The sequence below is a fragment of the Xenopus laevis genome, chromosome 5L (assembly GCF_017654675.1).
Source record: "Xenopus laevis strain J_2021 chromosome 5L, Xenopus_laevis_v10.1, whole genome shotgun sequence".
NCBI lineage: Eukaryota > Metazoa > Chordata > Amphibia > Anura > Pipidae > Xenopus > Xenopus laevis.
The window spans coordinates 109347215-109372994 of record NC_054379.1 but is presented as its reverse complement, the minus strand read 5'-3'; the positions used below and the strand labels follow the sequence as shown (position 1 = coordinate 109372994).

Sequence of the window (25780 nt, the reverse complement as noted above, 5' to 3'; positions counted from 1 at the left end):
GAATAGGACAGTCTATTCAGAAGGAAGCATTCAGGATTTCTTTGTAAATGTACAATTTACAAGTGCTGTGTAACCAAATCAAAAGTCTCATTCAAGTGTGTACTGTATATTCGGGTGGATAAACTGTGAACTCGCAAGTTTTAGTTAAATCACAGCAGAAGTAGTTCACAGATAAGTCTTGGTGTTTCAGTGTTGCATGGCTAAGTTGATTTTTTGCTGGTGGAAGAGTAATTTTCTGCATCCACCTCTAACTGCCATGAGTTTTGATTTTATAGGAGAGTGATTTATTCGAGAGCACCTGTTGACAGAGGACTGTGGGTAAAATCCAAGTGTGACAAGCTTGTGTGTTTTGTCCTGCCTACACAATAACCTGAAGGGTATTTAAGAGTGACACAAGTGAGTGGGTGGGAGGCTGAAAAGGGTAGAGCTCAACCAGCTTTATTTCCCAGTTGCATTGTTCCACAATGCCAGGCTGTTGTTGGTGGGGGCTTGTCATTTCTTGTCCGCATCCCCCCCTTTAGTGCTGACGTTTAATAAGTGAAAGGAGGAAAGAATTCCAGAAGAGGCATTCAGTAGTGCTTGTGACAGACGAAAGCATCAGGAATTGAGCTGTGTTTGAGCCTGTCAGTCCTGATATGACAGGAAGCAGGGCTGACTCATTCTTACTATGCCTGCACCCACGTGCTAATTGGGCTGAGTTAATCAGTGACACTGAACACGTAAGCATTAAAGCCTTACTGCATAAGCAATAATTCAGCCATCCTCTAACTTCTGCACATTCTGAATGGTGATTGAGCTAAAGGTAAGAAATATAGACTGCAGTCTTCCAGGCTCTGTCAGCAGCTGAAATAATACTTCCTATGTACTCTTTTTGTCTGACAGGGCAGAAAACTACTGGTGGAGAGGGCAGAACAAACGAACCCTGAAGGTGGGACAGTTCCCACGGAACACTGTTACTTCAGTAGCTGGCCTGTCTGCTCACGATATCAGCCGACCCCTTAAAAACAGCTTTATCCACACAGGCCATGGAGATACTGTACCTGCTCAGTGCTGGGGCTTTCCTGACCGGATTGATGAGTAAGAAAAAGATCTGTAACTTTATTCTTTCTAGACTGCATGAGCAAGAAGTGGTACCAATGTAGCTAGTACTCCAGTCACGTGTTAGTAACATTAATCACTGCTAAGCAGCTTGGACACATGGCTCATGGCACCTTTAACAACACACAGTGCTGGCTTCTTTAGGTGTAACAAACAGAAAGGCTTTGTTTTAATAGAATTCTTTGTTTTTTACCCTTTGTGTATAATTCTGACTGTAGTGTTGCACGTTCTGCTTTAATGCTAAAGGTGGCCATACACGGATAGATCCGCTCGTTTGGCGATGTCGCCAAACGAGCGGATCTCCCTCCGATATGCCCACCTTGAGGTGGGCAATATCGGGCTGATCCGATCGTGGGCCCTAGGGCCCAACGATCGGATCCTAGCGTTCGCCAAACGGGCGGTCGGATCGCGGGACCGCATCAACGAACAGATGCGGCCGCGATCCGACGGGATTTTTAATCCCATCCGATCGAGATCTGGCCGACTTTCGGCCAGATCTCGATCGGGGAAGCCCGTCGGGGGCCCCCATACACGGGCCAATAAACTGCCGACACGGTCTGTCGGCAGCTTTTATCGGCCCGTGTATGGCCACCTTAAGGTAGATGTTGGTTTTTCTACATTTATATAGTGATTGTAACATTTTTTATGATGAAAGTTATGTTGTAAAGCTCTTTTGTGCTTTCAAACTACATAGTTACGGCATCCATGTCTTGTACATATTTCAACTTTTTGCCCAAGTGAATTCTGTTAATCTTCTAGTTAATCCCAGTTCCTGCCATGAGCAAAGGTGGAGCTAATATTCTATTTGAAGCCTAAGGGTATACAGTAAAAGGTGAAAAGTTTGCTACAGAACTAGTCACTTAGCAACAAATCAGGTAACATTTACTGGTCATCTGTTTAAAAATAAGACATTTTATTGTTGCTCTTTACACACCCAGACAGCCTACAGCGGTCAGTGGGATACTGGTAGTTGTAGTTAAACGATATTTACTTTTTATTTTCATTGTCATTCCCCTGCCTGAATGATGAATGTGACCCAGAGCAAAGGCCATTTTAAAGCAGGCCTGGTGTGAAACAGTTGCTATTGGCCACCCACATTTATTTGACTAATGGCATTGATTGGCTTCATTAGATCACTGCACCGTGTACTTTTATTACTGAGAGTGGGTTTATATGGATGTTATCTTTAATATCATGGTATCTGTTTATCTGCAAAAGGTGTAATGCAGTGAGGTTTTTAATTCCCATGGCAGTGTAAGTTAGTAGAAACTGACGCAATAACTTCACAAAAAGTGGACCCCACTTCACTATAGTCTGAGCACTCCTGGCCTAGGAGAACATAAAAAATGGTGCTACCTTTTTAGCTATTTGTACATAGATTCTGAGACCATTCACCAACTCTGAGGATGTTGTAGCTTTTGCATACATTGTTGGAGTGAAGAATGTGGAACAAAGGGAGGATCCCAGGACAGCCAGTTCTGTTCCGTCTTTTGGACCTTAGAAGGAAGCCAAACACCTTACACCCATGTGTGATTCAGCTGCATTCCAATTATAAAACTGCCTACATAATAGTGCTAGTTTTCATTTTCATACTTTAGTAAGGATTTTACATGGTTATGTTAGGTTTGTTTTTAAGTCTCTTTTTTGATAGACCTATGAAATTAGTTCATTATCATCCCAACTAGGGATGGATGAATTTGACCCATTTCGTTTCGCCAAAAAAATTTGGCTCTTGGCAAAGTTTTTTTTTTTTTTTTTTTACGCACAATGCCGTACAAGTCTAAGGGCGTCATTTCCGCAGCAAACAAGGTGAAAAAAATAGCCCATCCCTAATCCCAACTGTTGGGACAGGGGCTGGGATTTGGATGTATTTAGCATGGCATCTGTTAGTGTCTTTGTAAAGCTAATTAGATATACTGTGCTGTATTGAGTTTTATTTATTACTGTTTTTATATGGAAGGTCAGATTGGGCCAAGAGCCTAATGTAGTATAAACAGCTGTTGCTTCTTTTTATAAAGGGAAACTAACTGCACCAGAGAAAGATTTAATTTTATACCCAGTCCCCAATTGCATCACACCTACGGTACTTCCCCCAACCTAATGGTTTCCTTGGATAGGCTTCCAAACTGCAGAGGTTGTATTATTGACGGCTTTATAACTTCCATTCTAAGGTAGGATGGCAGTGATCAGCAAGCAGGTGTCTGCACCTGGTCATGGAACAGAACTGCTGTGGTCAAACATAGTGGCCACCAACATAGGCGTGGGATGCGGCAACAGTTAAATTGAAAGAAGTATAGTTGATGTCAATGTGGAGTAGGACTATGGAGAAAATTCACTAAAGGGCGAAGTGACTAACGTAAGCGAAAATTCGTCAGCGTGACGTCATTTTGGAACTTCGCCGATTTACTAATGGGCGCTGGCGTAAATTGGCTAGCTAAGGAGATTGACTGTAGCTCTACTTCTCACTCTAATGCCAGGCAAATTTTCACTCTGGTGAATGGACTTAACTACGCAAATTCACTAAGATGTGGATTTTAATGAATGTTACCTCTTGCGCCAGACTTGCCTTTGCCACCTCAGACCAGGCGAAGTGCAATAGAGTAGATAGGAGTTCCTCAAAAAAATTTTAAGTCCCAAAAAACGCTAGCGACTTTTCAGTTTTTCAGGTTGATAGGCTGCAAAAGATCGTAAATTTTTTAAGGGTACCTGGCTTCTCCCCTACATTTCCTTACATATGGCACATAAACTATACACTGGACACATGTGTAGGGCATTATAACAACTCTATTTTATTAAGGTTCCCGGGCTTGTGTAGTGTATTTGCTGCAACATATACATCCATTGAACTTTAACTTACCGCTGTATGCAATTTAGCCAAGGCTACCACAACTTTGCTTTGCTTTGCGAATTAGCGTTGTCCTGGTGAATTTTCATCTGGTGATGTGAGCGAAGCTGTCGCTGGCGAATTTAGGTTAGTGAATTTGCCCCTATATGAGATCTTTGTCATAGTAATTTTATGATAAAAGTATGGGAATTTCACAGTATAACCTAAAAACTGGGTATTAACATCTGAGTGTAAAGATTTGATTGTTTGCTATGTGTAGAAGCCCTGATACAGTTAAGCACCAATGTTCATAAATTAGCATTTTACTGCAGCTCCTACTGATAATATAAGAATAACTGTTGAGTTAAGTCACCACGGTCGTCTTCGAACATGTAATTTGAAGTGGCTGCAGCTCCCATCTCCGAGGCAACCATTAAATAGGTATGTTATCTTTAATGGCAGGGGCTGCAGATAGAAGCTCAGTGCCTAGTGCGGAACAGGGAGAAAATTGCAGAAAACAGACACAGCCCGCCAAGTTTTTTGCCCTTTGCTCCCATGTCTAGTGCTTATAGGCACAATTTTCTGAGTGCCAATGGACTCCAAATGGACATGGAACCAATTACTGCACCATGTACCTTGCACTGGGAATTTGTTATTAATCTCCCCTATAGGCTTCCTGTAAGCACAACGGGAGTTTGTAGAGATGTATAACAGAATGTAATATTGGTCTCTAACACAAGAATCGTTCGCAATTTGTTTGCAACGCGAATAAATGTGAACAATTCTGCCTTTGCTAAAACTTTCCCCGTCACGTGATAGTAGGATAGCTTTTGCGAATTTTATAGTTTGCGATAGTGTGCAGTGTATGTAATAAAACTTAATGAAAAAGTTCTTACATTTGCTCCAACAGTTTACTCCACCTTCAAGCAGGTGTTAATTGAGCAATGCTCAATTAAGATTCACAATGCAATAAAAGCCAAATGAGGAATATTACATTGTGACATTCTAATTTTTTTCACAAATTTGTTCTCTATATATAATTTTATTACATTTCCCCCAAAGTATGGAAACACACTAAAGTTATGTGAAGCAAGCACACTTCTCCATGAAAATGATTTGTGCATGGCTAGAATATTTAAATGGTACTGGTCAATTTTAAATGTAACTAATGTTATTAATGAAGGTCACACATGTTAACAAACATTAGATTTATAATGGACGAGCAATACATTTGAAGCCACTGTTTAAACACCTGCTGGGTGCAGTGCCTGAAACACCTGGATATATATAATTTTTATGGCTGAAGGTATGTTCTCCTTTTTGACTCTATTTGCCTCTGCTATCAGTTGTTTCTATTTGTGTGCAGTCTGCATGTTCTGATGTACACTTTATGCCCTGCTACTATAGTACAATGCTGTGGAATGTTTCCTGCTTGATATTTTAATGATTTTTCCTCTTTATTTGCAGGCTGTACTTGGGAAATCCCATGGACCCACCTGATATTCTAGGTCTGGATCAAGGCACTGCTAGACCCACCCAGCTTCCCAGTAGGGCAAAAAGTAAGTGAAGTGTGACTTCTCTGTTAAAAGCCTTTGAAATGAATTGTTTAAGCATGTTTTCCTAACAAGGTGTGGCAATAATTATGCATTCACTTGCTGGAGTACAGTATTGTGGTATAGTTTTTTTTTTGTACAGGTATGGGACCTGTTATCCAGAATGCTCGGGACCGGGGGGTTTCCAGATAATGGATCTTTCCGTAATTTGGGTCCTAATGCCTTAAGTCTACTAGAAATTCATTTAAACATTAAATAAACCCAATAGGCTGGTTTTTCTTCCAATAAGGATTAATTATATCTTAGTTTGGATCAAGTACAAGCTACTGTTTTATTATTACAGAGAAAAAGGAAATAATTTTCTAAAATTTGGATTATTTGTATAAAATGGTGTCTATGGGAGCCATTCCGTAATTAGGAGCTTTCTGGATATCGAGTTTCCAGATAAAGGATCCTATACCGGTATTATGAAAGGCAATGCAAATATTTTGCAGGAGAAATACAACTTATTATTTCAGGAGTTTAACAAGTAAAATAAGAGTTTATAGTGCTTTTGTAAAATAAATTACAGGTATGGAATAGTACTTTACGTAAACATATATAGTTCATTTTCTGTAATATGTAGTGTACAATAATACTAAAAAGAACATCACATTGGTGAGAACATTAGTTAAACCAATGATGTTGTTCTTTCCCTAATGTTCTGCCTAAGTCTGAACACAGAGAGTCTTAAGCTGGCCATAGACGCAAAGATCCGATCGTACGAATCAACGTACGATCGGACTTTCCCATCTCCCGACCCTCCACTAACCATTCAGATCAAAGTCTTTACCATTCCGATCAAATAAGAACAGATCACCCAATGTTCTGCCCCTGACAGCAATCGTACGATACTTATGTCTGACAACACTAGTGACAGTCTCCCACTGAAAATCGTACGATCGGCAATACACGCAGAGATATTATCGGCAGGCGACAGAAATTTTCTAACCTGTCCGATCGACCAAACGACCGATCTCCGACGGACGAAAAATGTCGGGACTCTCCACACATGGTCCGAAAATCGTACGAATCCACGATTCGTACGATCGGATCTTTGCGTCTATGGCCAGCTTTAACCTGTGCCCAGCACACAGGTATAATGCAGTAATATACATAGAGATTTTGCTGTAGTTAAATGTATTTATAAAGTGCATGCACTATATGTTTTGAGCAAAGTTGCCCTTTCTTAAGCATACATTCACCAATCAAGTGCTCTCAATCGTAACCCTCATCCGGTGGGTGGAGTTGCACAACTCAACACAGGTGAAACAGAGTCTCATTAGTTTTCTTCTAAGAATATTGTAGGTGGAGTCCAGGGTTTCTTAACCTATCTTCATCTGGAAACCTGTTTTGCAACCAAAAAAAAATTGGTTTCTAATCAATTGTGCACCTTATTTTAATTGCTGTTTTTTGTTATTGCAGTAGCATTGTATAAATTGCAGCAAGGGGACCTGCCCTAAGCAGCATGAGGACCCATAAGTTAATAATCCCTGGTGTATTACATTATTCAGCATACAGGGCTGAGTTGTATAACTTGTGTGTGTGTATATATATATATATATATATATTTATATATATATATATATATATATATATATATATATATATATATATATATATATATATATATATATATTCACATACACGGGCAGTGTAAAAGAAGCTCACAACATTAACCAGTTGGCTGCTCAGCCCTGTATGCGGTACACTTGTGTATGAAGGAGTGTTTGCTGCTTCTCCACCCACTGGTTACGCTTTAAGGCAGAGTGCATTGATTGTTAAAAGTACACTTGAGAAACAATAACTGCTGGAAACTTGTAGTTGATGTATTTCATGAAAACCATAACTGCAACACAATCTCAGCCTAGCCCTTTGTCTGTGCTCCGCTTTTTGTTTTCTACATTGCCCTCCATTTTAATCTGATCATTTCCTACACGTAGTTTTAAATACACTTAAGTACCTACATCTTTACATGGGTATAAGAATGTTTTATAAAAAAAACAATGTATTTCCCAACCCAAAGTGCAGCAATGAAGCATTATAATGTACCTTTGGGTGTATTAATATACCTGGTCACCACTCCCCATTAATACAAATTATGCTTATTTGTGCACTTTGATATGTGCTATTATCCTTAAAATGCATGCCTTCAGAAATGTGAAAAAAGTTTGTGGCAAACTTCTACTGTGTGAATTTATATACAAAAGCACCTGTCCGGATACATTTTCAAATGAAAGAGTATATCATAAACTTAAATAACCAGGGATCTCTCAGCAGACTACATCTTGTTGGTATATTGCCCATTTTTTCGATGTTCTGTCTGTTATTAGTATTATTATTTGAAGTTGGGAGGAGTAAATGAAGAACCGGATAAATCGCTCTGTTTGGGACTTAAGAGTAACATGCCCATTGTTTTGCTGGATTGTTTATCTGCTGTGTCTCTCTGTGAATGAATCCGAAAAATAACTATAGCGTTTTAAAGATTCCATACTTTGGAGATTTATGTTTGCTTGTGTGTGACTCCTTTGCATTAAATGTATTTGGACACAGTCTCTGGGAGGAAAGAGCTGCAGGTCAGATTTCATTTTGCAATGTGCAGCCTGTGTGTATAGCTTTCACACATTTATTGCTGCCACACTCCTGACTTTTCTTCCTATGTTTTCTGCAACTTAAATTTCTAACATGTCTGTTAATATATTTTCTTATTTATTGTCTATTAATCACTGTTTTTTAATCAGAACCATTTGCTTTATTCCTTTCTTTGCTGCTTATCTTAAGGGGCTGGGAACCCAAAAATAACATTTTGCTGAATGAAAGAAAATATAAATGGTTTAAAAATTATTTGAAAATGTTTTTGCAAGGGAAAGGCGTATGTCTTTCCTTCTCTGCAATGCTGAACCTCACTATTTAAACAAAGTAGCAGAAGCCAGCTGACTGGCAGACTTTAAAAGGGGCAACCGGACTATTGTGGGAACGAGCCTTGGCAGGATAAAAGCTGACTTCTGCAGCATTGTTGTAAGAGTCAGAACCAGCAGTGCTGAATGGGACAGACAAATGCTGCTTCCAGCTGCAATTACATTTACAAATAGCTGACCATGTCATTGCTTAGATTACATCAACATTTTATTTTGGGGTTTACATTGCTTTTAAGCTCTTTACTGTATCTTTTCATATTTTGCTTGGCTGTCTCTTAACGCTCTACGGGGCTCTCTTCTCTCAGGGGAGCCTCCACCTCGCCCTCCTCAGCCGACTGCCAGGGGAAAGAGTAAGTTTCACGGTTCCATCCTTCGTGCTCCATGCTCCTGCCCACTCTGTGCAATTATTGTTCCACTCTTTCAAGGTACAGCATGTACTGCTTGTAGCCCAGACCCAGTCTGACAGTTGACATAATCTGTGTGCAGTGCAGTGAACAAAAGGCTTTAACACTCAGGACTAACCGATGCCTTTAAAAGTTGTGATCAGTGCTTTCCTTGTACATACAACAGATTTGCTGTTAAGGGCTCACTTACGAGCATAAGAGCAGTGTGAAAAGTGTGTTTTTAGACTTAAATCAATTTTTTTAAAGCAAAAATGCATTTTTTCCACAATAATCAGTTGCATCTGCCAGCGGAAGTTGTGCATACCTGTAACTTTAGGTATCTCCTGCATCAATTGGCAAACCACGTGTGAATCATCTGAACAGACTGGCAGGGCACAAGTGCAAGGAGCGGCTTTGTAATGGCGCCAATTTGTGCGATGACTCAAACCATTGTAGCGTGACCACAACTGCACTTGCTGGTTGTAAATGAGCCCTGAAATCTTTATTGCCAGATATACCAGGTTCAGTTTACAATATTCTACACATTTTATTTGTTCTGTACTCTCCCTCTAGTGCTTAGTCCAACTTGCACTTATAGGGAATGCATTTTCTGTGTATAATCCGTCCTCCAGCCACTTCCCTTGTCTGGTACACGAGTTGCAAAACGTGTATACACCATGTTTGTCTGCTTTTTCAAAAACATTGAATGGCTCTTTCTATTACATAGCTAGAATCAATAGAATGAGTCCCTGAAACATAGATGTTTATGCTTTTGGAAATACTGTAATACCATAGTTTAGACATCAAAACATAAACCGTACAATGTTAACCATATCTATGAATTGCATGGAACTATTTGCATTGCCATCTTTATTTTTTAGGTAGTAGTTCTTTTTGTTCCTTTTTAAAGGGTGAGTTCATCTTAAAATAGACTTTTAATGTGTTATTGATGGACTGGCCTTTTCAATACTTTTGAAATATTATACTACCTAGTTTGCCTCTTTACAGCTTTCAAAGGGACTTGATGACCCCAGTGGAAAAAAAATGACTGCAGCTTTTAATTTTGTATATGGCTACTAGTTATCTTCCAATCTCATCTCCCACTAAGTCTTAGACCGTAAATTGTAAGAGGTGCACAGCAAAAATGTAATTCGAAATCGTAGCAGTCACATCGACAAGACTATAGCTGGCATATAGTTGTGCACCTTCATATAGCCACTGTGCTTATTAGAAAGCAATTTACTATGGCTGTTAAGTGGGTTCAATTGTGATCACAATAAGTCATGTATTAGACTTCAAATAAAGCACTTCCATGCTTACATGTGACTGATTAAGCTTTAATAAGTGTCATGAACATCCACTGGGACTTTTGAAACTTTTTGAAGAGTTTTCTTCAAACTGTTGCTTTATTTTTTTAAATAAAGCAAGTTTTTCAATATTAAACCAGGTTTACAAGAAATGGTGCCCATCCTGAATCCCAATTGTTTTAGAATATTACTGTCTACATATCTTAATTTAAATTTTCAGATGAATTGCCCCTTTAAGAATAATTTACTTTGCTGTGTTTCTGCGATTGAATATGAGTTGATCGTGTTGCCTCTGTTTTGTACAGAACCATCTTATAATATTGTCAATGGAGAAGACGATTCAGTCACTTTGGGAATCAAGAAGCTCTACCTTAAGAAGCCAACTCCAGCTAAAGGTCTCAAACTAGTCAAACCTTCAGCTCGGGTAACTGGCACTAAAGTTACTGACAGACAGCTGTCTGACATAAAGAGCAACAGCTTGAGAGAAGAGGAGTTAATAGACTTTGGAGAGGATCTGAGTTCCATCAGCCCAGGTTACCTTTCCCCAGCAGTGGAGCAGACTGCCCCTTCCTTAGCAAAACTGGCAATGGAGGCTTTTTCATTGCTTGATAAAACTCCCCCTCAAAGTCCTTCCCGATCCTTGCCACGCCCTTTACATCCAACTCCTGTGGTGGATTGGGATTCAAAACCTCTACCTGCTCCACCAGCTTATGATGAGGTAGCACAAGATGAGGATGATTTTGAAGTGTGCTCTATTAACAGTTCTGATGTACTTTTGACCCAGAAGGAAAAAGTCACTGTAAATTTGCTTCAGAGGGCCAGGGAAAAAGGTGAGACTAACTATGGATATATAAAGGAAGAGGAACGTTCCAACTGCAAAGGAAAAGTCGAAGACAATCTCTTCCTACCTCCAAAAGATACTAAGCAACCCAGCTTTTCACAGACATCAGAGATCTTTGAAGAACTGCAGCAAGAATGCATGAAAAGACTTAACGTTCCTCCTTGCACCTCACTGGCTTCAACGCCGAGCCCTAGCACCTCAATAATGAACATAAATGTGACCCCCTCAGAGGACAAACCTCAAATACCTCCCCGGATTCCTATACCTCCTAGGCCTGCTCGACGTAATGAACATGACCGATGGTCTGGTGAACTTTCACCGGCCTTTGGTGCAGAGGAGATTGGTCGGCCTCCTCTATTGCCACCTAGGGACCCATTTTCTCAACCCACCTCTAGAACTCCAAGTCCCATGGCTTTTCAGGTGGGTTCCCCACAGCAGAGATCAAACCTATGCTCACCCATGTCCATTGGTGCCTACCTTTCTACATCTCCTGGAAAACCGATGCCTACCACACAGAGTTTTGCATCTGATCCCAAATATGCTACCCCTAAGGTCATACAAGCTCAAGGAAAAGACCAAGTTAAAGGTCCTTGTATTTTGCCTATTGTGAAAGATGGCAAGAAGGTCAGCAACACACACTACTACCTTTTGCCTGAGAGGCCTTCATACTTGGACAAGTATGAGAAGTTTTTTAAAGAAGCCCAAAGTCCAGAGGAGTCTTCAGTTGTTAGGAATATCACTACAGCAACTGTGAGGCCTATGATTCAACAAACTGATTATAAAGCTAACTTCTCATCCAACAACAGTAACTGTTCTTCTAAGAGTACTGTAAAAACTTCTTGTAGTTTGCAGAAGATTGTTTACGATGGGCCAGATTACATCAGGCCTGGAGAGAAAATACGACTGGTGAGTACATTCAGATTGATATTTATTTGCAGCCATATTTCTTCCATTTATAAAAAGGTAATCTCTGAGGGATCATTTGCAAACACAGACATAAGTGCAAAGTTCTTACAATGACTTGTGTTCCCTAGAAGGCCAGTGGAATTACACCTAAAGTAGCGTCCATCAAAACTTGAGTGCAATTCACCAATATGGGTACAAATTAGTTTCCACTTTCATCTATCTGTTTATTCTCTGAGTCTGAAAGCAGAACTAAAGCTTAACTAAAGAAGCAGACTAAAAATGTTGTACATTGTTTTGGGCTTCTATACCAGCCCAAGGCAACCACAGCCTTAAATCTTTCTCCAAAGATGCCCCAGTAGCTCCTCATCTTTTTGCGGATTCACTGCACATGCTCTGTGCTGCTGTCACTTACTGAGCTTAGGGGCCGACTCAAAACATACAGTACACATAGAATATAAATGTCACAATATAAGGCTGATTAGTAATCAATACAGATAATTACTACATTTCAACACAGAAACCAGTGCAAATCAGCCTTGTAGCATCATTTTATATTACAGGCCAACCTCATTTTCTGCTTGATAATTTGAGACAACCCTTAAGCTCAACAGCTGCTCAGAGCCTACTGAGCATGTGCGTGTAGCAGACACTTTGCAAGATGGTGACCCCCTGTGACAAGTTTGAAGTTCTGGATCATTGTTGCTATTGACAAGCTGAAACTTTAGGCTGGTGCAATACGTTCAGTTTATAAAACATGGCATGTTTAGCCATATTCATTTTTAGGGTTTAGTCCTTCTTGAACAATGTAACAGCAGGTAGACCTGCTTTAAGATTTTATATCATCTTTAATCAGCTGGATTGCCACATTGTTTCCACAATGTATTGCACTTTGTTGAAACAAAGTAAAAAGCACAGGATTGTGAAGAATGCTGTTGTAGGTTGTTGTCCAGTGATTCCCAAACTATAGGGTTTTTCATGGTAGCATGTGGGAGATCTTGCACTAGCCATTTCTAGGGTAATGGCACACTTGGTGTTTTGTTGCCTACTTATTTTCTCACGCATGGATGGGCAATTAAACCCCTGTGATTATTTGTCTATAAGTTAACTATGTATCACTCTAGTCAACACTTGCAGGGTCAGAATAATTACATGGTTAGCCTTATGAGGGGTATTTGCAGGTACCTTTGCCCTTATATGTAATATAACTTCAGGGATACAAATGGATCAGATTTAGACTGCACAGGCAGACAATTTGTTCAAATTAAATCTGGTTGTGTTTTCATATCTCTGCCCAGATGTACTCTGATTAATTTGTCTGTAACCAAAAAGGATATATTTGTATCACTATCACAATCCTAATCCTGTATGAATCTACCTAAACCCTACAATGCCATCTGGTGTCTGTTAAAGGAAAGCATGTTTCAAAAAAATGAGAGAAGAGAAGCAAAGGGGTAAAATATTGAAGGAAGGGACAAATGTGAGAAAAGGGGAGAATATGGAAGAAATGTAAAATAAAAAAATTAAGGGCATAAGGAATCATTTGGGGTGATGAAATGAAGTTTACTAGGACTAACTGGGGACAGCATGATATCTTTATTACAGAATTATACACTAGAGATGTAGAAAGTGATGTGTCCTAATATCCATCCCATTGGCCTCCTGTCCTTGGCAACAAATATTCCCTGGCCCTACACTCTTTAAAAGGGGCCGTGATGCCAGAAACATGTTGTGGAGTGCAACAAAATTGTACTTTCAGCAGTAATTCTGCATTCCTCCTCCAGGAAATATGATGTTTTCAGAAATTGTTTGTGAATATATGTGTACATATGTATGTGTGTATGTATGTGTACATATTATGTATGTGTGTATATATTTGTACATATTATGTATGTGTGTGTATATATGTGTACATATATGTGTGTGTGTGTAAATATATATATATAGATAGATAGATATATATATATATATATATATATATATATATATAGATATATATAGATATATATATATATATATATATAGATATATATAGATATATATAGATATATATATAGATATATATAGAGATATAGATATATATATATATATATATATATATATATATATATATATATAGATATATATATATATATATATATATATAGATATATATATGTGTGTGTGTGTGTGTAGGGTATTCCAACAGGGTCGCATTCACTTTAGACAAAACGTAGCATTTATTCCAAACGCAGTAAAAGCATATAAAACGTTCATGTGCAATACATAGCAGACTTATCTGTACAGAGTCGATATGAATAGCGACATTTCGGGAACATCACGTCCCCTTTCTCAAGCACGGCTCTGCCACAGTGTTGCGACTAACTGAAACGTCCATTCTTCGGATCGTGTTAGCGCATGAAGGCGGAAGTGACGTAGCCTGTTGTCATTGATACGCGTATCCCTAGATATCATGAAAGAGGATACACCTGCAACCATCCTAGTAACCATAGGGAGTTTTACATAGCAACATCAGATCAATTTCAATATTCAATATATAATATAATACAACTACAATGGCAGATATGTATTAAAGCATATTACAGCATATATCCCAGTAACTACCAATCACATGAGCGAAACCTGAGCACAACCTTTACATTTAAACATGCCTTGTCTTTTGGATCCCAGAAATGTTTCTTTCTTACAAGGTAAACGTACTTCTGCATTTACAACTTTGTTACCTTTAGTAGTACCCCTGCAAAATGACATCATTGGTACTTGTTGAAAATCAGTGATGGAGGGATAGGCCTCTCTTAAGAGATGCCAATGTTTATACAATATGGATTTACAGTCATTACTATATACATTGTATTGTGAAACAAAGGCTACTCTTTGGTGATTTTTCGGTGTAAATTTTTTTTATCCCAATTTTCTATCATGTACGTTTTGTATATTTTTCTGTATAACCTCAAATGGATATCCACGATCAGATAAGTTTTTTTTATTCATAGTTTTCAAATCCTCATCTCGAACATGTGGATCACTTTTTGCATACTCTTGAGAGTTGACTAAAGGTATAGACTTTTTTACCCCCAAAGGGTGATGGCTGTTATACAGAAGCAATTGATTAAGGTCTGTAGGCTTTGTGTATATATGAGTATTAAAGCCCAATTGTGTACGTGAGACCAGTACATCTAGATATGCTACTTTGTGTAAACTTTCAAGTCATTGTTAGTTTAATGTCTGTATGGGCATCATTAATTGCATCACGGAAGGCGGACAAGGACTCCAGGTCACCCCGCCATAGGAGGAACACGTCATCGATGTACCTCCACCAAGCCACACAGTGGCTGATGAGTATATTTTGATATACCTGCACCTCCTCAAACCAACTCATGAATGAGTTGGCATATGCAGGGGCGACCCTGGAGCCCATGGCCGTATCTGCAGGTAATGTTTGTCCTGAAACTTGAAATAATTCCTGTGTAATATAAAGCTAAACATTTCCATAAAAAAGTCAATCTCACCATCACAATACAATGCACTATTAGATAGTATAATTTTCACTGCCTGCAGACCCTCATAAATATATATAAAACAAAAAAGTTCAGACAACTTGCTTTGTGTAACAAAAAAAGGTTTTTACCAAGAAGGCAAATATGCAACGTTTCCAAGCTCCTGCTTCTTTAAAAAGCATCGATGACTACAATTACATCACATCCTATTTAAAGCCATAGGTATTAGTCACACTCATAAGTATGTCATGAATTATTACACAAATTTAACATAGTGTCAGACCAATGTGAAATGGACAACCTGTGTCTTGCATACATATAAATGAAACATAAATGTGCACATCATGCACCATCCTAAAGACTTGGTGAGTGAGCTTTTGAGAAGAATATCTGTCTGACACACATGATTTGGAAGCTCAAAGCAGCTCCCAAATGTCTTGTTTCACCCATGTTTAGCTACCTGTTAACTGTGCTGTGGTACAGTGGACAATGGACTTATTTTCATAGCTCAACATTTCAATTCATAAAGCAGAGTTGGCATGCTGTAAGGGGCTTATTTTATTTAAATACATATATACAATATATAAGATAATCCTATGCTTGTTTTAGTAAGCAGTTATAAAAACCTTTAACGTAAATTGTACTTAAAGGAGAAGGAAAGGTTAAAACTAAGTAAGCCTTATCAGAAAGGTCCATCTAAATATACCAGTAAACCCCCCAAGTAGTGCTGCTCTGAGTCCTCTGTAAAAAAAGAAACACTGCATTTCTTTCCTTCTACTGTGCACACATGGGCTTCTGTATCAGACTTCCTGCCTTCAGCTTAAACCTCATTGCCCTGGGCAAGAGCATGCTCAGTTTGCTCCTCTTCCCCTGCCCCCTCCCTTCTCTACTGTAATCTGAGCCCAGAGCAGGGAGAGACTCAGGCAGGAAGTGATGTCACACCATGTTAATACTGCAGCTCCTATCCTAAACAAACAGAGAGTTTCTAGAGCTTTTTACTCAGGTATGGTAAAACATTCTACAAAATAAATATTGCATTCTAGCTTGCACTATTGCGGCTAATCTATTGGCAATAAAATGCCTCAGTAGCTTTCCTTCTCCTTTAAAGGGATACTGTCATGGGAAAACATGTTTTTTTCAAAATGCATCAGTTAATAGTGCTGCTCCTGCGGAATTCTGCACTGAAATTCATTTTTCAAAAGAGCAAAAAGATTTTTTTTATATTCAATTTTGAAATCTGACATGGGGCTAGACATATTGTCAGTTTTCAATAAAGCCACTGTAAGTTATTCACAAACAGTAGGCACCACATTTACACATCAGAATTCCTGTGCAACTGTGCTCTATAAATATATATGGTTTTGTGTGGCTACCTTACTATTAGTGGCATATGTGCTCAATGCTCACGTTGTAGGAAGGCTTTAGAAGCCACAAATATTTGATACTCTACTAATATGTGGCAACCTAGAGTTAGTGGGAGGAAAGATGTAAATTGCAACTTTAGAGTCGATTTCTGTTGCAGTGTGCGTTTCTATGCTCAAAGGTTATCCATTATGAATGTTCCAGGACTTGATATTTTATAGATCAAAACGGAAGTTTGATGCAGGTATACTGTGTGGCCCTAATGTTCCGGCTTACAGTTGCATTATTGGACAGGTATGAAATATTGGATCTCAAACCCATTGCGCTGTGGAATATGTTGCCGATATATATACTAATAATAATTTCAAGGACAGTCAACATCTCCAATACATAACAGCAGTGACAATAATTGGGCATAAATGCAGACAATTGTCTAACCTAACTGTGCCATCTAATGGCCACAGAAAGAAACTGCATGCTACAAAACACGCACGTATAAGTACAAAGTGAAAAAAGTTATAAAGCTCTGTCAGTCAGGAAAAGAATCCATTATAAATTAAAAAGGCAAATATAAATGCTTGTTTTATTTTCTGCAAATCTAGCACCAAAAATAATATCATTATTTCACACCATAGAGAGCTTTGCACAGGATTTACAATTGGCTGCAGAGTTGTAAAACCATTTGACAGCTGTATAACATATATACTGTGGCATTAAAGGGGAACTATCACAAAATGAATAACTGTTAAAACTGTTAAAATTAATCATTGCATCAAGTTATTAAACTCTCCAAATATAATATAATGTATTCAAAAATGTACAGTTTTTGAAATATTGCAGTTACCATAGTGATTCCCTAGCTGCTTCTTTTCTACCCAGTTGTGAGGATTAATTTTGCTAACAATTCTGCCTCTCTCTCATTGTGGTTGTGACTGCTAGGGCCGGGACTAAGGGTAGGCAAAAGAGGCATGTGCCCAGGACAAAACAAAGTGTGTACACCAAGCATGTACCTCTCTTTTCGCCTGCCCTTGGTGTGGACCCTTGTTCCCCCACCGGCACTCTCCTCTGTGCCCCCCCCGTGTGCATCGTTGCATCGGGTGGGCACATGCCGGGGAGGGGGATGAAGTGCGCTGCCAGGTTGCCTTGGATGCCCGGCCGGCTTGGTCCAGGCCTGGCCACCACTGATGTCAATCACAAGCTGTGTAAAGCCAGCATCAGTAGCTCAGCGAATTCAAAGGCTCACATAAAACTGCTCTGCTTCTTCAACTCGCCCCCATTTTCCAGAAAGGCATGCAGCACGCTAGATTCAGTAACAAAACTCCTGCTCATCCCCTGACTCAGCGTCCCCCCCCAGCCAGCATCAGTCGTTAAACTTGGAAAACTGTTCTCTGTACATTTCGCACAAAACACCTCTCCTTTTTTTTTAACCGTGGATTTCTTCTTTGCTGCATATTCTATGTGAGACACGCAAATTTTAAGCAAGAGAATCAAAATGAAACAGAACATTCAATAGTCGTGCGTCTCAGTGCTCACACAGAAATGATTGTGCAGCGGGGAAGAAGGCTGTGGTTACTGAGTCAAGCTTTTCACATGTCTTTCTGGGGGAGTAGTTGAGAAAGGAGAGGAGTTTTGTGTAAATAAGGATGGATTTAGTGAAATTTGAACAACCCCCAGGGAGGCCACAAAGTATAGCTCTGTTTGAGCTGGGTGTCCTTTCACTGGCATATCTGCAGATGCACCAAATACCTGCTGGAAAAGCGCATCATCAGCTACAATTTCAATCAGGACAGAGCAGCTCTTATCCAGTACAATCTCATTAGGGTCAGTTACATCAGGCATCCAAAATAAGTCAGTTCTGAGTATGCTCAAAAATCATTCAAACTGACATTGTGCTCTTGCGTGGCTTGCTTTAGTGTTGCCCCTCTTTAAAATCTGAATTAAGTACATATGCCCCTTCTATGCCTCATAATTGTTACAACATATTTCCCAGCCCTTTAGCTTGCAGTAAGCACCTAATGGGCCAATATGTCAAAAAAGGGATTTTTCTTTTGCATTTTGAGTTACAATAAAGAGAGCTACAATAAACAATCTCTCTCCCTCTCTCCCTCTCTCTCTCTCTCTCTCTCTCTCTCTCTCTCTCTCTCTCTCTCTCTCTCTCTCTCTCTCTCTCTCTCTCTCTCTCTCTCTCTCTCTCTCTCTCTCTCTCTCACTCTCACTCTCACTCTCTCTCACTCTCTCTCACTCTCTCTCCCTCCCTCCCTCCCTCCCTCCCTCCATATGAAAACGTTTGGGAACCCCTCTCAGCCTGCATAATCATTTACTCCACTTTCGACAAAAAAGAGAACAGTAGTATGTCTTTCATTTCCCAGTAACATCTGAATACTGGGGTGTTTTCTGAACAAAGATTTTTAGTGAAGCAGTATTCAGTTGTATGAAATTAAATCAAATGTGAAAAACTGGCTGTACAAAAATGTGGGTACCCTTGTAATTTTGCTAATTTGAATGCATGTAACTGCTCAATACTGATTACTGGCAACACCAAATTGGTTGGATTAGCCTTGAACTTCAGAGACAGGTGTGTCCATTCATGAGATATAGTATTTAAGGTGGCCAATTGCATGTTGTGCTTCTGTTAGTAATTAGGAGTGCTCTACCCTCTTGTATACCTGTGCAGGTTTCAGGTGCTTGACTGGAAGACTCTTGCCTGCTTTTTGGGTCAACTGCTACATCCAGAGAAAGAAATCCATTAGCACTCTGATAATGATGCAAAATCTTCATTGATTTTATTAGCCCATATACAAACAAAGGGCAACGTTTCTGGCCCCACTGGACCCTTTGTCAAGCCTCTTTTACATTTGCAAAAGGAGGCTCAACTAAGTATTGATGTAATATCTCTGTTGTTGTGCCCAAATTTATGCACCTGTCTAATTTTGTTATGATGCATATTACATATTTTCTGTTAATCCAACAAATTTTATGCACGGGGAGAGACTTAACTCTCCCAGACATGGGAGTGTGACAGCTCTTTTTTGATAAAGTTTTTAGTTCACATGTTTTTCCCCATTAAAGCTTACCTGTTTTCCGATTGGTCAGTATTTCAATCCCTGTCTTCTGATTAGTCGCTTCAAAAAAGGTGACGTGGCTTCGCAAAACGGCGCGAATGCCAGCTATAAAAAGGCAAACACAAAAAACCCAAAAAGGCGGATCGGTCTTCATTTTTCATTGGCGGTCGAAGGGAGAGGATCGCTCAGGAAATCCCTCCCGCTCTGTTATTGAATTAAAAAAAAAAATGTCGCTGCTGTAACTTGTTGATGACAGAGAAAGTGTCGTGTGGAGGTATGGCCCTGGCTAGGTGGTAAATAAGCGGGGCTTAAGGATAATTATTATTAGTCTTTAAGGCGGTCCGCTGCAGAGATCTGATGCAGAGGCTGGCTGGGAAGATATGTATGAGCAGGTATTATTATTATTATTATTAGCAATGGTTACTGTTCTGATTGATATGATAATTAATAAACAACAGCTGTGGCCATTCTCCACCATGTAAGTGTCTGTGTCTATAATTAAGTCATAATTTTGTTGTAGGTAAGTAAGTAATGCTGGCTGCAACTCCCATGTCACTGCTGAAATACTACTGTTTCCATAAGGCATGTTATATATTAAAAGGAAGTTGCTACTTTGAAAGCTCAGCCAATGATAAACAAAACTCCAGAGAATTGAGAGGGGTTCCCAAACTTTTTCATATGATTGTGTCTGTGTTTGTAGAATGTTTTGTTCTTATACAAGAGGTTTTCATTTATAGGTCTGTAGAGAGTCATGAATCACACTTGACTCCTGCTTTTCTTCATGTGTAAGACCATAACATAATGTATCTATATAGCTTATCTGCTGTGTAAACAAGGTCCTTTTTGCTATTCAACTTGAATGTCTGCCCCATGGTTGCAGTTTATATATAATTTATATAATCTATAGTAATGTTTCTGAAGCAAACAGACAATTTTTACATGCATAGGGCAACTGTACATTATATTTCATTGCTTATAAAACACCTTAATTTTTCCTGTTACTGGTTCTTGAAAGGTGGCCATACACGGGTCCATAAAAGCAGATATCGATTGGGCAGACTCGATTTTTCCCATCGGGACAAGGACCACATTGGTGGGTTGATGCAGTGCTCTCCTCTGTGGCCTGCATTGCCAGCAATTATAATTTGATTGTTTTCCTGAGGGACAAATGATTGGGCATATCCGTGAAAGATGTGCTTCTTTGGCTACTTGCGGATCTTTACATGTATGGCCATCTTAAGTCTGGATTGGCAATGACAGTCTGAAAGGGACATTTTGACCTTTGCTGTTTTCCTTCTGAGCAGAGCATGTGCCATAAAACTTGGCAGCCTCAAGGCAATTAACCAGCACAAATATGACACTGTGGACAATGTAAGGAATGCATTAAGGAGATGAAAAATAGAAATAGCTTGTGTTTTCGGCATTCGGCACTTATGTTGTGTTAGATGTATGTGTGACTTATCACTTTAACTGCCCTAAACACAGTATTCTAATTGCATATTTGTAAGAACCTTTGGAGACTTAGGAGGTGTGGTGTTTGTGCAGATGACCTGCATCTTAAAAGTGAAGGTGAAAGTTACTGTTGTATAATGGCTGCAATCGAGCCTGATAATAAAGCTCTGTTATACTCTACTCATCCTCGGCTACCCAAAACATAACAGGAGGCATTTTTGATAGTGTAATGTCATGGTTCTGATTGTCTGCATTGCTCTCTGTATCTTCAGCTTAATAAAGTATAAGGCCTGCTATTGGGCATATAGTCCATCCATGGAACTTGTCAGTTATGCCCTTCAACTAGATGCCCTATACACAAAGCATGCTGCACTCATGATTGACTAATAGTGCGGCAAATGCCAGGCATGTTTGTCATGCTGCAAAATATTTTGAGCCAGAGAAATGAAAGGTGTAATCTTGGCTCCATTTTGACTGTTCTTCAGCAGCTGCTGCTTAAGATTCCCAACGTGCTTATGGGTTCACAATGCATTAAGGAGTAACTCAAAAATGTCACTCCCATGAGAGGCCGCTTGTCATTTTTATTATGATTAATGCAGTGTTTACAGAGATTGTCAATCATTCACATCAGTAAACTCTAAGCTTACATCCACTCACACCAAGGTCGATTTTATCAGGAGCAAATGATATCTGCATTTTTCTACCTTTACCCATTTGCCTGTCCCCTTAATGTCACCGTTTTAGGCCCTATGGATAAAATTAAGTATTTTTGTTTCAGGTTCAGGACATGGTTCATGGAGTGACAACTGAGGAATGTCAGACAGCTTTACAGAACCATGGCTGGAATGTACAAAAAGCAATCCAGTATTTGAAGGTAATATACTGTATCTCTGAAGTCAGGTGTACCCTTTCAAAAATGGCTAGCAGCGAGGACTTCCTTTCTTCTATTTATTTTATTAAAAATGCACAACAAATTGTAGTTGTAGAAGTTGTAAAACATGATATTCTGCAATAGTACTGCTAACAGTGCATCCTCAAGCTCCTGTAGTTATTCTTCATCAATAGGTTTACCTTTCCCATTCATAACTTTTCTACTGCATGAATATAATATACTCAACTTCAGAGACAAACCAAGTACTATTGGTACCTAAGGCTTTGTCCTTCACCCTTTCCCTCGCGGTTCCTAACACCAACCTGAACTGGGTCCACATCTAACTCCTGCTCATTCACCCCTGTCACAAAATTGCATCTTTCATTTCTGTTTCATTCATTTCATCTTGCTTGTATCTCCTGGAAGTAAGGTTTTTGGAATGTAAGAAGTGGTTGCTGTGGATTGATCTCTCCCCTGTCTATTCAGCCATGATTCATGAATAAATTATTGGTGACAAGAATGCTGTGTTTATTTTTGCAGGTTGAGCAGCTGTTCTGCCTTGGACTGAAGTCCCGAACAGAGTGTCACAAAGTACTGGAGATGTTTGACTGGAACCTGGAAACTGCCAGTTCCCATCTACTTGAATCGTACAGTGGGATACAGCAAAAGTATGTGTGTGTAAAACATTTCCCAAATGGGCTTGAATATATCATGTGCCTCTCACTAGCTATGCCAGTTTTTGATATGGAAGGGTATTGTCAGCCAAGTTCCTCCAAAAGGGAAGAAATGAAGGGACTGTAGCTTTGTCGTGGACTAAGATAGCTTTTTTGATGTAGCAGAGGAGTCGGAGGTAGCAAAGTTTAGCATACTGTCCAGGGGTGTAAACTCTGATGCCTGAAGCGGCTGAAGATGGGCCCGTAAACTCTGATGCCTGACTCTGCACCGAGGGGTAAGTAAAACGTTAGAGGCATGTGCCTGGGGTAACACTTAAGCTGGGGGGAGGTCTATGTTGTGTATGGGGGTAGGGTTTTTCTAAACGTTAGGGTTGAATTTTTCTTTAATGACATGTATGAGGTAGAGAGTGATTTTCTGAGACAATTTGCAATTGTTTTTCATTTATTATTTGTGTTTTTGCTATTTAGCTTTTTATTTAGTAGCTCTCCAGTCTGTAATTCAGCAGTCTGGCTGCAACCATGCATTGATTTGAATAAGAGACTGGAATATGAATAGGAGAGGCCTGAATAGAAATATGATTAATAAAAAGTAGCAATAACAATATATGTGTAGCCTTACAGAGTATTTTGTTTTTATTGACCTCCATTTGAAAGCTGGAAAGAGTCAGAAGAAGAAGGCAAATAATTAAACTATAAAAAAAAGAAGAATGAAGAACAATTTAACAAAGTTGCTTAGAATTAGCCATTCTATAACATACTAAAAATTGAACCATCCCTGAGTGAAATATTATATATTTTTTTGCTAATAAGATCTGCACCAAGCTAGAAGGAAGATAGAGCTGCAGTTTATCCTCACCATACTTACTTTATTTTACAGGCAATGATGCTTTGCCCTGGTGGGAACACTTCTGGCATTAAACAACTGCACAGCAAAACCATCTGGATTCATCTAATCTAAAAATCCAGCTGCAGAAGAAGTGCATTCTATATGTGCTCCAGTTTCTGAACCTGCACGTGCGGCAGCTTTCTTCCCCCTGAGGGGTGAACCGACCCAGTGTTCTGCTACATAGACTCATGTTAAAGGGGAACTCCGGTTTTCAAAAAAATCTTCAGATCTCTAAGTTGTAGTAAAACACATATTTTATCAATTGCAATGCATTATTTTTTTCTTAGCTTTTAGAGACAATTTAACTCTAAAAATGCTTCTAACGGTCACTCAGCCTTTTTCTTCTTCACCGTTCCTGACTCCAGTTACAGACAGCTTCAGTGAAAATCATAACGTCATCATTCTTAGCAGGAAGCACAGCCATAACCAAGACAACTTCTCCCTCCTGCTGATTGAGTTGTCCATCAGAAGACCAGGTCATGCTCCCCCACATAGCTGCCTACAGCAAGTCAGCAGGGAGAGGAGGGAGCTGTCGCATGCTGCGCTGGAAACTCTGGAGGAGTCCTCACTGAGGGAGCAGCAGATCAGCTGTGTGTCTTGTGTCTGCTTGTCTCAGCTGCCTCACCAGTAAGTTACTGGTTACTTGTGAGCAATAAGGCCAGCAGTCTACGGCGGAGGATTGTGGTAAGAGTGATGACACAGCTGATCTGCTGCTCCCTCAGTGAGGCCTCCTCCAGAGTTTCCAGCGCAGCATGCGACAGCTCCCTCCTCCCTGCTGACTTGCTGTAGTTGCGCTGCCATACAATTGCACTTACATTTTTAACTATCAGGCAGGGGGATGGTTAACTTGGGAACCGCTGTGTTGGAAGGGCGGTGTGGGTGGCTCTTGCGCCATGGTTGTGGTATTTGGCAGAAGTAATTTTCAGGCAGGACATAGCGATCTTTCAGTACCGGCATTTGAAGTAACTGCGCTCATCAAAGGAGACGCGGTGCGGGCTGAAAAGCGAGCCGATTATCAGACGCTCGTAGAATTATCTCCATTTAATAAGGAAACAGTGACTACAGGCAGAACGTAGCGATCCTGCAATATCGATATTTTAAGCAACTGTGCTCATTTTGGGAGCGGTGTTGGTTTAATAACAGAATAGAGTGTCATATTTACATTGAGGGAGAGAAGCTAGGATTATATATAGCACTTTGCAGGTTTTTAGAGCAATGCCTGTTAAACAGCTGTGTGCCAAAAGCAGACCAGGAGTACTGCACAAAAAGTCTCTGCCCAGGAAATGATAAACTTATGAAGAGAGGCATTGTGGGGGATGTAGTTTTTAGCCATACCATTTGAATAACTCATGATGATGTCACAAGCACATTGAACACTCCTACTCTGGAGGACTTTTGAAAATAAACAGATGAATGCAGCTTGCTTTATGGATCAGAAAGCAGGTAAAATCATATTTAAAGATTAAGAGGTGGGAATTTTGGGATGCTTCATATTATTTTACATATTAAGGCCAGCGAACTGAAGATTTTTTTGTGAACCCGGAGTTCCCCTTTAATGTTGCATTTTCTCTTTTAATGTTTGTTTTTTTTTTCTTCCTACCCATTGTTCATTTTGTTAACTCATTGTTTTTATAAAAAAAGATGTGTAATTTTAATATATATATATATATATATATATAAATCTCTCTCTCTATATATATATATATGAATATATAAATATAAGATATAAAGTTTATTTGGAGAAAAGAAAAAATGATGAAAGATATGGATATTATTTACTTTATATGAAGAAAGAACATATACCATTCAACTAAAGTAATCGCAGGTTTTGTTTAGATAGGATCAAATATGCGATACTTCACAAAACTGGCAGGCAATTATAAGGTGAAATAAAACTTTTACTGGGACATGGGAAAGCCTAACATGTCTCGTGACTAAAGTTGCACTTAATGATGGGCTAAAGGTCATCGCTCTGTATGAGTCTTGTTAAAGGACTTTGGGTCAATCACAGAAGACTTTACATCCACCAATTGCAATGCGCCATAGAATACTTTGTTTCATGTGGACAAAAGTAGGTAGGTCGACAGGAGTCTTTTTTTTTTTAACCTTA

At 39.4% G+C, this 25780-nt stretch overlaps 1 protein-coding gene across 8 annotated transcripts in view; it reads left to right on the top strand.

Annotated features, from left to right (window-relative positions):
• Positions 1-25574, top strand: part of tnk2.L (tyrosine kinase, non-receptor, 2 L homeolog) — a 92505-nt gene extending 66931 nt beyond the window's left edge. For 5 of the 8 annotated variants that reach the window (XM_018263575.2, XM_041563253.1, XM_041563251.1 and 2 more), the window contains 7 exons: positions 883-1077; positions 5390-5481; positions 8738-8857; positions 10428-11869; positions 22018-22113; positions 22651-22778; positions 23662-25574. In XM_018263575.2, the coding sequence (XP_018119064.1) occupies positions 883-1077; positions 5390-5481; positions 8738-8857; positions 10428-11869; positions 22018-22113; positions 22651-22778; positions 23662-23668 (2080 nt within the window). In that variant the 3' untranslated portion in view covers positions 23669-25574. The remainder of the gene's footprint in view (positions 1-882; positions 1078-5389; positions 5482-8737; positions 8858-10427; positions 11870-22017; positions 22114-22650; positions 22779-23661) is intronic. The other 3 variants (XM_041563252.1, XM_041563256.1, XM_041563255.1) reach the window with 3 other exon arrangements.
• Positions 25575-25780: the final 206 nt, after the last annotated feature.